At 39.3% G+C, this 15,677-nt stretch overlaps 1 protein-coding gene across 2 annotated transcripts in view; it reads right to left on the reverse strand.

Moving 5' to 3' along the window:
* Positions 1–359: 359 nt before the first annotated feature.
* Positions 360–15,677, reverse strand: part of TPH2 (tryptophan hydroxylase 2) — a 51,502-nt gene continuing 36,184 nt past the window's right edge. For both annotated transcript variants that reach the window (XM_065644646.1, XM_065644637.1), the window contains 3 exons: positions 8,134–8,229; positions 623–756; positions 360–534 (listed from right to left, as the gene is read on the reverse strand). In XM_065644646.1, coding sequence (XP_065500718.1) covers positions 360–534; positions 623–756; positions 8,134–8,229 — 405 coding nt within the window. The remainder of the gene's footprint in view (positions 535–622; positions 757–8,133; positions 8,230–15,677) is intronic.

A 15,677-nucleotide genomic window follows, 5' to 3' on the forward strand; every position in this document is an offset into this window, starting at 1 on the left:
GATCATAAAGAAATAAACTCAGACCTAATGAAATCAGCAACACCATTTCTTATACATTCAAGTGATTCATCTTATGGAAACCAAACTATCGCCAGGCAAGATTTTAATCCTGTACTTGTACATGACATTGTGTTGAGGAATTGATGATTATATTCTGCCACATTCCATGTTACATTTACAAATTAGCATTGCCTTGGTTTGTCTGCACGTTACAATTAGACAGAGCTACACAATGATGCAAGCCACAGGCCAAGCTGTAAAGGGAAAATTGATGGGTTTGAGAAGTTAGCCATTTCATGTGATATTACTAGACTGGCTACAGAAAAAGCAGCTCATGGAAAATCACAGTGCCACACATATCAAATCCCTAAATATCTGTTCATTTTGCTTAAAGCATCACATACAGTGTTTAGATCGCTGCGCAGGTCTTGGACGACGTTTTCTATGCTCCTGGTATCCTTCAGAATCTCAATGCTTTGCGTATATGGATTGAAATAGACAGAGAAGGGACGATTGATTGATTTGGCGAAGTCCCTGAAAGGAAAAAGAAAATTAACAACTCTTTTCTTTCAACCACTAAAGAAGAGAAAATTAGATTTTTGAGTCAGGGGAAATAATTTACCTCATCTTTTCTTTGGCTTCTTCAAAACTTTCTGAAACAAAGTAAGCTTCCTGGAAAGTGGTGATAAGGCATTCTTGCAAACAGGTTGTCTTTGGATCAAATGTTTTCACATTGGCCTTGTCAGAGAGAGCATGCTGCAAAACACACCACAGGATCTGTTAAAACCATATTTTGATATTGCTGTGCATCTAGGCAACTGTTCATAGGTGCAGCTTTTATATCACTGTGCTGTATGTTTCCAATTAGTTGATAGTCTCTCTTGTTTTACATACAGTGATTTTTCAGTTTGATCAGAATAAATAATTTGCTTCTTAAAAAAGGTCTTTTTATGAGAGTAATTTTCTTTCCCAAAATAATTATTAAAATAATAAAGAGGAGATTAGAAATGCCCCTGAAATGTAGGCATGCAGACCTAAATCTTCAGCTGGAAACAAAGAAGTCATCAAATAACATTATTGAAAAAATATCTGTACAACTACAAATATGTATGTTCCCAAAACGTCACTTAACTGGCAGAATTGATCGTAGTCTTGGTGGGTGAATTGAGTCTGACCAAACCATTCATATAATCTGTGCTTTACATTTTCAGGCCAAAATCATATAGTATTTTCCTGACGTTGAGTTTAAGAGTGAAACTATATATCTGAAAACCCATTAAATAATGCCCATTTATCACATGTTGATGAAATGCATTACCCTTCTGCCACATACACCTCAGCAATAATGCTCCATATAGTAAAGAAAAAATAACTAAATAAACAGACATAGATAAGCACAGAGCAGACACAAGGCAGACAAGGCACCAAACAGTGCCATCCAGTGAAAAGATTTCCGATAAGCCTTTCTTTTTACGTGACTGGCAGAAGCCACTAGAAAGGACACAGAGGTTTCAAAACTGAAAATCACGTACTGAGACATTTTCCAACACAATCTTTTTCTAGCTCCCCTTTCCATTTGAATACTCGTGTTAGCTTTTGGATCTACCTTAACTTTTAGAGCACATGTATTTTCATCCTCAGTGCTCTGTACAGAAGTACAAGGTAAGGAAGGAGAGCATATTTAGGTCAACTTTCAACCTTCTTTAGTCCCCTAAGATCTATCGATAGTGAAGACGTACATGACAAGCATAAAGAAATGACAGGGAGGGAGCAGATCCCCGAGGACTGAAGGTGTCTCTTATTCCTTTACTTACTTTCTGCATGGACATTCTTTTATAGCAGAGTAAGGTATTAACCTCAAGGTATTCACTGCACCTTTTATCTGAGCTCTTGCTCATTCTTATTCCTAAATCCCTGTGAAAGGCTCTGAAAATATCACAGTAGCTCTCAACCTGCAGTCTCCAAATAGCAGGACATAAAACTGGAACAAGAACCTCTTCCTCCCACCTCCTCTCTATCCAAAAATAAATACATGAAAAATTAATGCGTGGAATCTTAAAACATCAAGGAATTAACTTTAGTACATGTATCTTTTCCTTCCGACAAGGTTTGCTGTTTCTAGCCAGCCATCAATTAAACAGGCTTGAAAACAAAAAATCAAAAATGGTCCAATCTTAACCAGTGTCCTCTTCTAAGTGCATCGCAGGAACAGGCTCACCTTATTTGGCCTCTGTCTATATCCTTGTTGCCACTGTCCCCTTGCAGAGCCACGATGTGGCTGAGTGCCTGCAAACTTAGGCATTTACATCCTTCTATTGAAAGGAATTTGTTTTTCTTCACTGGGAATTATAATAGGTTCCATGGGAGGTTAACTGTAGATAAAAACATCTCTTAAGGTGCCTTTGTCCTTCCAATTGAGACTTGATACCTCAAATGTCTAAAGCACAAAGTTTTAAAACTCTGAGTGGACTGAGTGAAGCCCTGTGCAGGGAATCAAGAGAGTGATATGGGCCACGTTTTCTTAGGAACTGAATCAGCAGGTGACACATCTGGCTCAGGGATTCTTTCCTGTACTGTGACAGCTTTGACAGAAAGGGTGACAGTGTTGTTCTCTCCTCCTCCACTCAGTAATGGCCTCTGCTGGGACAGGCTCACTGCTTTGGATTGAAGCCATCAGAGACAAGAAGGGATTCAGCCTGTGGCTCCTACATCATGAACAACTGCTCTAAGCACTGAGCCCAAATTTTATAAAAGGGGAGAGTTTAAAGAGAAGCAAGAGCTAATTCTTTATCACAGTGGATGTTGTCTGAGAAAGCCTTTCTGGTTATTCTTCTCAGATTATCTATATGAAATTACTCCTGTTTTCTGGATCCTAGTTTAGTTTACGCAGGAGCAGAGACTGGAACATGTAGACACCAGGAAACACACAACTTGGGAACAGAGGGTAAAGAATTCACATATGCCTTCAACATTAGGTGACAACTGATCATTTATTCTTAGGATTGCAGACTGGAAATGAAGCACCTGAATTCTGATGAATTTCTGCTCAAGATACCTATCTCCCCTCTAGGACATGGTCTTTTGGCTCTTGGATGAACTAGGCATTGTCATGGCTACCAAAGCAAAGGGAAACATCTTTGCAAGTCTGGATAGCATTTTCAAAATCTGCAGCCTGGCATCTGTAACATCTACTATTGAGTTGATACGCTGACACCAGCAATGCCAGAGTTCAGCAACCAACCTGAGCTTGCAGACAAACCTTCAGACAGACCATAAACTGTCTGGTGTCAACTTGGATGGTCAGGACACTGACTCAAAGCTGAACTAGAGTTTGTTTTTTACCAAAACATTACAGTACTCCAAAATGTTGGTCCTTGTCACTCTCAAAATTCCAAAGTACAGAATCTCAACGAAAAACTTTGTCTGGTGAGTCCAAAAGCTTTAAAGCTCAGGCCTGAATTTTTTTAATGAATGCTATTCACTTGTGCTTTAGTTGGACATTCAGTTCTTCAGTGAACTCAAATCAGTAAGTATCCAACAGGGATTTCTCCATCAGAAACCTCTTCAGTTATCCACCTCCAATGAGATACCAAGGCTAACAATCATATGGAAAATAGCTTTTGGTCAAACAGAGCATCTTACCATCTTGTGGATTTGTGGTAACTGTCTCTAATGTCCCATTCATATAAACTGTACTGCTTATGCTAATACAGCTATTGGTGATTCTCCTTCAGTTCATGCAACACGAGGTCGGAGTGAAACTTCCAAATGAATCATCACTGATTCCCAGGAAAAGCAGCAGTATCATTCAACTGCACAGCTTAAGAATTAGACAACTACCCATATTGGAAACCAGCATAACTCTAAAGAAATGCCTCCACTCTCAGCTAGATCAAATATTAAGAGAGTGATTTAGGTCTCTAGGACCTAGGATGTCTGATGCATCTGTACAGGATGGAAGATACAGCACAGGATCTAAAGAAGACTTAGATGTTTGTGGAGTAGCAGCTGGAGAGCTGGTCAGATATGCTGGGGCATCCCAGATGGCACCAGGCATTCACACTGAGCAGCCATGGATCATTCCTTAAGTGACCACTACCACTGACACATAAAAAGATACTTTGGTCTTGTAATTTCTCCTTTGAGTATAAGAAATAGAGTGTAATAGTGTAATAATACAACTCGGAGCTTTTCGGTTTCACCAAAAAAAAAAAAAAGAAAAGAAAAGAAAAAACCCACAAAACTCAAAAACCAAAAAGCAAAATCCTTAGATAGCAAGGAGAAAACTTAAGATGAGTTATAAATGTCTGAGGAGCACAGGAGGGCAGAATAAGAACACAGGTGAGAAGTTGCCTGTGTGCCAGTACTTATTTTACCTCCCTGCTATTCTGTGGGAAAACACTCAATCTTGGAAAACCTGCTCTTAAATGTTTTTCTGCTTATCTACAACATGGGACACTTTCAGATTTGCAACTTGATTTTACAAGAAACTTCTAATGTTATCAGTGTAGTTTTCTGTACTGTTTGGATGAATAGGAAAAGACTCCCTATTAACAAAACAAAACAAAACAAAACGCACTAAAATAAGCGTCTAGGATCCAGGAGTTTTTTTCTCCACCACCTTCATCCTCTTCAGAAAACAGAACCAAAACTTGTATTTGAATCTTTTTGGTTATAAAGGCTAATGTTGCCTCTTCTTAACACAAGCTATCATTAAAACAAAACATGACTGGATATTGTATTTGAATTTAAAAATCTATACAGAAAGATCTGAAGTCCACCTCTGTTAAATATAAAAGCATGTAACAGGGATATAAGATTGATCTACAGCCAACTGAAGTTGATAGGAGACTCCTTTAATGAAAGGGTTCAAGAGAGCATCATACAAAGTAAATGGATTAAAGTTTCCAGAGACATTTGGACTGTCTTTTAGAAATAGTTTTAGTAATGAAAATGTACATTATTTCTGCCTTATCTCTAAGTCCCAAATATATACTGAGTGATAGCGTTAGCTAAAGTTAACCTGACTATATTAGGCAGAACATTTTATAACTACTTACTGTATTATTTGTTTTCCCCCAGGCTTCATTTTTCACCTTCTCTTTCTCCTTATTTTGTTGTGCTTTTAACATTTTTTGCTTGATGCTTCCGTAGCACGCACATCAGGAGTTGCATTTTTCAGTGCCCAAAATTTGAAGTCTAAATACTGAGCGGGGAAAAAAACTTGAAGGGAATCCTACAACAATAGGCTGGTGCCAACATTCCTCTAGCTTTTGCAGTTCCTTGTTGCTAAAGCCATTGACCAGATTTGCAGAGTGGAGCAGTGTAATATAGAAACAGGGAAGACTGAACAAGCCATTCTCTCATCCAAAAGGCGCAAATGCTGCTGGCCACTTCCACCCTGCAAATAGCGCAACTCACTTATTTCTAGATATTTCTAAAAATTATACATAAAATTGGCCACCATTGTGTTTCCTGTGAATAATTTTGCATTGAAAAGAGGGCTGATAGGGAGGGCAGCTGGAGAAAGGCTTCTTGCTGAAAAAGACGTATTCCTGTAATATCAAATGTCTGCAAAGTCAAGGTAGCAAAATTCAACACTGAAGCAAGATCTACCTTCCTAGTGACAAGGATAAATAAGTATTTTAACTTCTTCATAGAAGGCACTATGGGCCCCCAATCTCTGCTGTATTAAGAATGGCAGGAGTTATTTCTGAAAGGACTTCTTCACTCTGACTCCTGTGAGAAGTATGGGGGTTGCACACACGAGGGTCAGACTTCATGGCCATGCAATCTGAGTCTCCTATTCATCCCCACTCACCACAGAAATAGCCAGTATTGTTCTCATCTTTTTCAGAGCAATTGCTGCCATCCATTAACATTTCAGTTACAATCAGGATATTGATATCATCAGGATCTCAACTACAATCTGCTATATTAACATTATCTTTCAGATACCTTCAGGTCAAGGAAGAAATTTTCCCTCCCAAGGGATGTTAGAAGATAAGGGCAGAGGCAAAGGAGGTTGATTTACCAGGAAACCTCAGAGACTGGCAATGGTTTGATACAAGGCCATGCACCAGTGTCATGGGTGCTCAGGCATTCTCTTTCCTAAGCACCTGCCTGATGTATCTTGTTGACAAGAAGCACACCTGGCGGTTTCTGGCCTAGAAAGAGCTGCTCCCATGGTCAGATTGGCAGAAAACTTCGTAGCTTTTTGCATTTTCTTCCTTACCTTTTACCTTCTTTTCTACCCTGGAGCACCTCCCCACAAAGACTTTCCAGACATTTTTCACCTTAGCAGTTCCTTCATGGCGACTATGCCTATTTGTGGTAGGGTGCTGTTCTGTGCCTCCAGCACACACGTGCTTAGTCTCTCAATAACTGAAATGTCTAACTTAAGTCCCTGTGCTTGGTATATGCAAGATCTGGTGAAATTTAACAGCTTATGATACACAAGAGGTCAAACCAGATGATATAACAGTCCCTTCTGGCTTCAAATCTATGAAATATATAGGTAGTATAATAGAAAAGTGTATCATATTATTGATTTATGGCAAAATTATTATGATATATATGACCATACCTTTGAAGCAGATCAATATAGTCTATTAATGTGCACATTATTTAGTTTTTACTGTTGCTTTTCAAAAAGATTATTCCTTGCACTTATACGTTATTGCTGAGTGAAGAACGCAGATTTGGGATCACAAACGTGTGGTAACAAAATACGCACACTTGACAAGAATAATGTGTTTGTTTATGACATTGATGGTAGAAGATTTATTATGTTCCTGACTATTCATTTCCTCGCTTTTATGCCCTGAGATTTTGTAAATGACATGACAGGTATTTTCAGGGTCATCATCTAATGATCGTAACTGCTAGTTTAAATAAAAGGCCTGATTCTCTGCAGAATCCTGGCCAGAGTTTGGGGTTCAGCACTGAATATTGCTGGGCCAGAGGAAAACAAGCAGGATGTGTTCATCTCTTTGCGTTTAACCACCTTTGCACTATGGCTATAAAATATTGCCAGGCTGATACAGACTGCTCCTGTGGCTGATGTACGCACTGAACTTACAGCAACTGTAATGCAATCAAAGAAAAAATATTTGAGAAAGTAATTTTCTTCAACCTTTTTTCTACTAATGAAAGAATAGCAATTTGACTAATGACCTTCACCATGAACATGCTCAGTTATAGGTGAAACAAACAGCAAAAAGAGACTGAGATACTTCTATTAAACTGCCAGGTAGTTCATTGGAAGTCAGGCCAGGAGCATGGGAAGATGTTTAAACACAAATAAACAGCAGGTATCTTGCAAAACAGTTTGTAAATACTATTCTGTATACACTGTCTAAACCCAAATGTTTACCTGAAAAGCCACCAAGAGGTCATTTGGGTCCCCATAGCACTCTTCCCTCTACTTCCCCTTCCCTCCCATCTCTCCAACAGACATGTATTATGGCCCAAAATACTAGTGACAAAATACCTTTTTGCTTGTTTCCTAGGCATAGAAAGAGGCAACAGAAGATCCACTACGACTATGCACACTGTGCAAGGTTAAATATTTTCACCTTTTCAAGAATAGGGCTCTAAGTACTCTCACATAGGCATGTACTTCAAGCCTAGCATGAGTTTATATGCATTCCTTAATTTTAAATATGATTAATCTACTGAATCAGGACCTTAATAAATATTGTTCTTTTACCATCAATAACTAATCCATTGAAATACATTGGATTACTTACAACAGAATCATACCCGATTTCAAAACAATTTTTTTTGTGTATATTAAAAATGTATGCTTTTCTTCCAAACAAAGCTTTCAGAGCCCAAGGCACCCTTACCTGTTAGAACCTATGAGCCTCCTTTTACAAGAAATGCAAATTCAAACAGAAATAAGTTTTGTAGTTTATAGTTGCTTTGGTACTTCGGTGCTGACAAATCCATTTCATGCTTCAAGTGCCAGCTGATATTTCAAAGAAAGCTTTTAGGTCAATATCACATTTTTGAAGCAAGCTTTTTATCCAGAAAACTTTAAAATTTGTTATTTGAAAGCCAAAAACCTTAAATCCAACTATTATTTTGTTAAGATTAAAAGAAAGCTGATTTTGCTCTAAGGGCACATACCTTTAATTCGCCAATAGAAGACAGAAGTCCTGCCCCATAAGCACGTAGCTGTCCTTCTTGCTTGCAAAGGCCAAATTCAATCGTAAAAAAATAGCACTGTAAAATATACAGATAGACAGATACATATAACATAGTTGGCAAACAGGCACTTCAGCAATGACAATCGGTACCACATTCACTTGATTACCTTTTCTTCAGAATTTCATGTCTTTAATATAAATTCAGATAAAGAACATTTTACTGCTAAGTACTTTAAATGTTGTGTTCTGCAGTATGGGAGCTTTGTACAAAAATGTGAGATTTTGCTTTTTTTCTGAGTACCCGAGCAGTTCACAGGAATGGTCAATTGGGAACAGACAAGCAAGTTCATTTAGGTATCAAAGGCGCTGAAAGTAATCTGCAGAGATTTTTGAAACTTTCTGAAATAAATGAGGTGCCTTAAAACAAAATCCTACAAGGTAGTTGGTCTGCCTGTCTAGAAACCTCTGAAGATCTAGTTCAGAGCACTCAGCTGTAAGCTCAAGCCGATGCCACTTTGAGGTCTGTCGCATATTTAAGTGCTGTCTTGAGTTAGAATTAACTTATATGTATCTGCTTAAAAGTCTTCTTGAGCCAAGGCCTCAGTCTTCACTAGATTTTACTCTGTCCTAAATGAAGAACCAATATGCCACTCGGTTTCTCAAATTACAGAAGGAAAATTACAGTCAGTTGAACGTTTTCACTTGAACAACCCATTACCATTGTTCTCTAGGTCCACATTCAATCAGGTAACACTTCTGAGCTGTAAAACTGCTGAGAAGCTGTAAAAGAGACGAGCTAAATCAGCATAACAGTACTGGATTTAACTTTGCTGTACCAACAAACAAAGTTAAATATCAGGAAGATCGTAAGAAACCTAGATAGCCAGCTCACTCTCCACTACATGCAAGAGAAGACAGTCACTTCTGCTCCTATGGTACCGAGTTTTAGTTTGGCTTTGTTATGACACATCGAGACTGTTTTTTGATGTTAGATCAACAAATGCGATTAAGAATATGAAGGTTTTAAGAAGTCGATTTCTAGCTTATACAAAAATACTGCATATATATATCTCCATGCATGTGTGTGTTTATTACAGTATCTGACAACTTCAGTTTTTGTGCAAAGGGACATAACTCCGCTGAACCTAACAGATTTACATGTGTTCGCAGGAAATACGAATTTAGGATAAGAAACAACCCAGTGTTTGGTACTAAATCTTAAGTTTTTCTGAATAACTTGAGAATGGATCCTAACATGATGGGGTTTTTTGGTCCATTTCCTCTTTAAAACACCACTCTTCCAGGCCAAGTATCATACTAAATGCAAAAGAGCAGAAATTAACAGCTTTTCTAAGTTCAACAATTGTTTAGAAATTCAGAAATGATTCATTTCTCTGCCTCTCATAAAAGTTCCTATAGAGCTAGTGATTCATGCCGCATGGCACTATGTAGAAGGGTATAATAAAAAAGAATGAAAACATGAGTCCTGTGTCTGATCCACACCTGCTAAGTCAGCCGGGAAGAAGGAAAGGTTGCAGTGACTTCAAATGTCTTGAGTCAGACCCCATCACAGCAAAGGCACAGATATCCACAAGAGAAGGCAAAAGCACAGCATTGTCAAACAAAAAATCAAAGCTCCAGCTCTGGCTTTGGTATTGACTCCGGTAAGTCAAGTTCCATAAATGTTTTTGTTAAATGCAATGAGCTGATGTTACCACTTAAAGGAAGGCCAAACAAGATGTCTCAGGAACAAACAGCCAGACAGACAAAATGGTAAAGGCATCACTGTAGGAGCTGAGCAAAGCTGAGAGACCTGCCTTCAAGAAGAGTACAAACTTAGCTTTCCTCCCTAAATATTTTGCTAGAAAAACCTTCAGGGGGCTACAGTCCTGGTTCTGTCCTTGCTGCCACCGTCAGCAATGAACCACTCAGCTTCACACTTAAATCCCACTAACATCTTTGAATTTGCCCCCTCCCCCTCAACTCTCTTAAAAGACCCCATTTGGTAGTAGCAACTACGCTCTGAACATGAACATCCCGACAGATACACAGCAGGACCGGGCTCCTGAAAAAAACAAAGTGATCACAGTCATTCTCCTTCTTAAAACCAACAACAGCAAAAAAGGGGGGGTGGGGGGGTCGGGTCTGGCGTTTTTCTGTTACAGATCTGTAAGAGCAGCCACAACTTTGTCCCTATATGTGGGACACCTTTACTGCAGACCCTCCCCACGCCGAGAAGGACCAAAGTGATGTCATGCTGCTGCCAGGAGCTCGGCAAGCTATCAGGCCAGTGGAGAGAGGGAGGAGAAATGCTCCCCACTTCCCTGAGGATGTGGATTCACGGGGAAGGAAGGGGCAAAAAGCACAGAGCTAAAGTTGGCACAGGAGAAAGCGATCCACAGTGCCCAGGGGCACAGTGCACAAGACAGAGGGACACCTCAATTTCACTCCCACCTTGATGTACAGACAGCACCCAAAGAGGGATCTTTAAGTTGAAAAATTATTATTCTAAAAAGGAAGTCGTACTTATGAGTCAACACTTGCTGATGAGAGCCTATCTTCAGTATTGATAAGACTTGCACTCTTGGTATAACTAAGTCAAATAAATTGCACACAAAATGACCAGATGATAAAACACGTCTGCCTACTACTAACTTGTGGTATTAAGCCATAGCACCAAGAAAAGCTCTTCAAATGAAAAGCTGATTTTTTTGATAAATTTGCCATATGCAACAACTACAATTTCTGTATTTAAAAGAGCACTGCTTACCTAAAAAAAATGAGATAGCTCACCCAATGCTGCCATCTGCAGATCACTATTCAGCAATACATGATTCCCCCCCACCCTCCCACTCACAGACAGACGCACAGAGGCAGCTCAGCACATTACGAGACTCCACAGACTTTGGCAAGCTGCACTCTCAAGTCTACAAACATCGAAGCATACTGATAAGGAGGTTAAATATTAACTATATAGAGACACTTCTTATAGATCAGACGCATAAATACCCGCTATATGCCTCTCTTTGTGTTGCAAACTATACTAACTGTGGTATTCTATCTTATACACAGGATCACTGCACTGGAGTGGGAATGACTGAACAAAGAAATGGCTGTTGAGATGAATAAATTTTTTTTAAAGCCTCATCTGAAGGTAAATAGCTGATTATCACATTGTTACATGCAGGCTGGTGAACGCAAGCACAAATGAGGGGATGCAGGCTCCCCTGTTCTGATTTCAAATCTTGGACCTGTCCCCAGCACATTCCGCAGCCTGTAGCCCTGAACATGTGGCTCCTCTACAAGCTACAGCAATGTCCTTTCGCTTCCTTTTACTTCCAGTTCCACCTCATCTTTGGGATGAGGTGTGGCTTTGCTACAACGTATAGGTAGGCTCTTGAGGTAGGAAAGGTGTCTTTCCATGTTGTATAAATTCTGTAGTTTTTTAAAAGCCTTCCACTAAAATGCCACTCCATTATCCAAAGAAATAAAATAAGATGAAGAATTGAAGTGCCAAATGAAGGATCAAAAATAGTTTTTAAGCCAAGAAACATCACCGTAATGATCAAGACTAGGATAGTAGGATACGATTTAAATTTATTTCTTTATTTTAACTGAAGTATATAAAAAATAATTTATAGTTATGCTCATGAAACACTGTCTACATGGGTTAAAAAATGACTAAACAGATCCACAGAAGAAAATCCTGTCAAGGGTTGTTAGTTACTAAGGCAGCAGATCGCTTCGAGTCCCTGAATCGAAAGTCATTGGCAACTAAAGTTGAATACCAGGAAAATATCACAGAATCACAGAAACACAGAATGTTAGGGACTGGAAGGGACCTCAAAAGATCATCTAGTCCAATCCCCCTGCCAGAGCAGGAACACCTAGATGAGGCTACACAGGAAGGTGTCCAGGTGGGTTTTGAATGTCTCCAGAGAAGGAGACTCCACAACCTCCCTGGACAGCCTGTTCCAGTGAAAATATCACCACCATATGGCTTTAGACCTACGCTGTCCTCCGGACATCTGCAATTTGCCAGTGTTGGAGACAAGATTCTGGGATAGCTGGTCTGGCCCAGTATATACGTAATTGTAGAAGTCACATCAGTTGTCCTACTATTGACAGGAAAGATACAGAACAGTAAAAGCCCTGGCAAACTCCAAGCCTGTTCTCCAGGGTAAACACAATGTCTATTCTTCATGTTCAGGCACTGTCCTGCATTATAAACTGGGCTACCAAAAGAAAAAGAAAAAAAATCAGTGACAGCTATGACAGCTAATAATAAAATCATTTTTAAAAAATACTCAAGGGTGTTTAAAGATTTTCAAAGGCAGGAAAAAGGTCTGACAGGCTCAAGTCTCATCTGACTGGTTTCTAAGACTTTGAAAATCACTTCTTACATCACACCATTTTGCATTTGGGAATCTCCCTCCTGGGACCTGTGCAAAGAGTTTGCGTAGGGTGCTGGGTGCCAATGTCACCAAGTCAGTACTTCAAAATCTGACTTGTCCATAAAAAGGCCTTTCAAGCCATTCTGTTTCACTTAGTTTTCTTATGGTATAGCTTAGAGACCAATATTTGTGTTCACTTGGCAATTTTCAGTATGATGTATAACACGAGATTTTATCTGCTCTCTAAGAGTACCTTGTAGAGATGTTGCCATATGAGTCCTGAGAACAACAACCACGTCAAGAGCTGATTCACTTGCACTCCCTGTCGCAAGGGGGAAGAAGAAAGATTGAGTAACTGTATGACTGCAACCCTGGCACATGGACAGGAATATTCATCACTACAGGAACTGCTAATGGGATGGGGCTACAGCCCCAAGCTGACACCCAGTAGCACAATCACTTTACATACATATAAAATTAGTGGCACTGAAGACAACATGACTACTAATGTGTGTAAATACTTGCAAGACCAGTGCCAAATAAATATCCTTAAGTAAACATCTTTACATTCTTTCTGCTGGATTTATTGTTTCAAAATATATTTGAATGGATCACTCAATTCAGACGTGTGTGATATGTTCACAATATGCAAAGATTTATTCCTTTTTCTTTAGAAAAGGAGACCTTTAATATTTTAAAATTATTTACCTAGAGATTTAATCTCTCATATAGTTGCAGCTATCTCATGGGAAGATAGTTACATACAACTGAAAGACTTTCAAAAATCCCATTGTTAGAAATTAATCCTAAGAATTAATGAAGTAAAGGTGTTTTCTTGCCCCCTGTAAAAGTTGCTCAAAGAGCATGCAAATATTGATTCAGAGATCTTGGTGATTCTGCTTGTGCTTTCTTTAGTCATTGAGACCTGGCACAAATACATTTGTGAATAGTTGCTTATTTTTCAGTCTCAGAGATATCAATAGTCACCAAGAAAAGCAGCTGGCATTTCACATTTGACTGAATTATTCAAAATTCGCAGTCTGTTGAGTAGTATCAGCAACGTTTCACTACAAGAAACAGATAGATATAACACAGGTAACCCAGGCAACTAGCCAGTACAGCCCAGTGTTGGAGTCCAGACATCAAGCAATACCGGCTATTTGACAGCTATTCACACAGGAACATTATTGAGTAGAAATGCAGGGAGATTTATCAACAACAAATAAATCTCATGATGAGCTTGTGAATAGATCAAAAGCAGAAAAGAAGTAAAATTCAATGGCTAAGTCTTTCATTATAGATGATTTGCCTACCTCCAACAAAGGCAGTGACCCTATTCACAGCCAACAGCATTTCTAAATACGAAAACAAAGTTTAATTTTTCAGAGTTACCTTCTTGAAGTATTTTGTTTAGTCTGCCGCTTTGAAATGTATTTAGGCTCACTGAAATGAGGTTTCCTTCCAGGATTTCAAAGTGTATATATTTAACAATATTCTCCTTTCTCCCTCATCTGTCTGTTTTGCATTCAGACCTTTATTAAGGGTGAATACTTGGAACAATCTCTTTAGAAACAAAAGTTTGAGTAGATGCGGTGCCGCTCATTAGAGCACTGGGGGATAGATGCACACCAGCCTTCACGTTTCTGTTGACAGCCATAGCACACAGCATCACCACATGCAAATTCTGCTAATGCAGAGGCTTGGAATGCTCAGAGAAAACATTCACTACAGGGAGCACGGTGGGGCTTAACCCCTTGTGAATGCTTCGAAATGATACGTTTCTTTTTTTCCAAGAGTTTCTCGAGAAAAACTCGTAATGGTAGCCAAAATAAAATTATCATTATGAGTTTGTAAGGAAGCAGAAAATGTACCTCAAGCAACACAACTCTACATTGGTATCAGTAAGGGGGTAACTCTATACCTCCAACGCCAGGGAGCCCAGCCAAGCCAAGACAATATGTATGGCACTTGTCCACCTTGCAGGTATATCCTGTCTTTTGGGATATGATCTGGAGGACACTCCTACTAACACCTTTGTGTCTCTTGAGAGAATGTCTCTTTCTGTTGTTCATTCTCACATGAAGGAGGCCCTCTTGCTACTTTAAAGAGCACGCAAAGAGAATGGAGGATGGAGCAATTCTAAGATCTTTCTGCTTTTGCTGCGCCAAAATAAGTTCTCACAGAGTTGGAGCCATGGATTTCCCACCCCATATTTGAATTACTCCTAAATAATCTGAGGTGGTCTGTCCGAATCCTCTCATTTTATCTCAGTGGAAAACCTTGGAGACCCTTGGAGCTGCAGAATTGGGAACCTCAACACTTAAGCAGAAATTGTTTCTGTGTAAAAGGCTGGTGTTTCCTTGCAAGGCAGCAATTCCCCTCCACCAAAGATAGCGGTCACAGAGATGACAGGAAAAGTCAATCCCACAAAAGCACGCTTGCCTCAACTTGCTCAGCTTCCTCAGAAAAAGAATTCCTAGTTTTTTCAACATAATTAACTAATAGTGCTGAAGCTTAATATGCAGCTCAGGAGATGAGACCATAGAAACAATGAATTGCTGCTTAGACCATTTGTTAAACATAAGGCATTGATGCCCTAATGCCTTACCCTTCCTGTTTCCCCTTCCCTATAATTTGACTCTTATCTTGAACAACTTCCAAAACCTAGGGGTTTAAGGTTTATTAATTTCATATGGAGTTATTAAGAACAAATGATGTGCAATAACAAGCCATTCCCTTTCCACTTTATTTTACAACACATAACATGAATTCACGTTCAGCACTCCCTATGGTAGCCGAAACGAATATCTGCTCATTTCTTTTTCAAGCTGTTGCTTCAACTTTCATCCATCTAGAGCTTTCACACAGTTAACACAAAAGGCACAGTCAGGTCTTTTGACATGTTAGCTGGGACTCCCAAGAGATGGGGTCCTGTGAAAGTCAAGCTAAAAAGAAACCACATTCTTCAGTCTGTACTGCCTCACATGACACACTTAATCCACCATGATCCTTCACAACTCACAGGCTGCAAGCTGCGTCTGTCTTTAGGGCTCTGTCACTCCTGTTTTCCAGATCTTTGACTTGCTACTTGTTCAAATGAGGACTTTGTGTTAACAAAACCTATCGAAGC

Source organism: Caloenas nicobarica, chromosome 1 (assembly GCF_036013445.1).
Source record: "Caloenas nicobarica isolate bCalNic1 chromosome 1, bCalNic1.hap1, whole genome shotgun sequence".
NCBI lineage: Eukaryota > Metazoa > Chordata > Aves > Columbiformes > Columbidae > Caloenas > Caloenas nicobarica.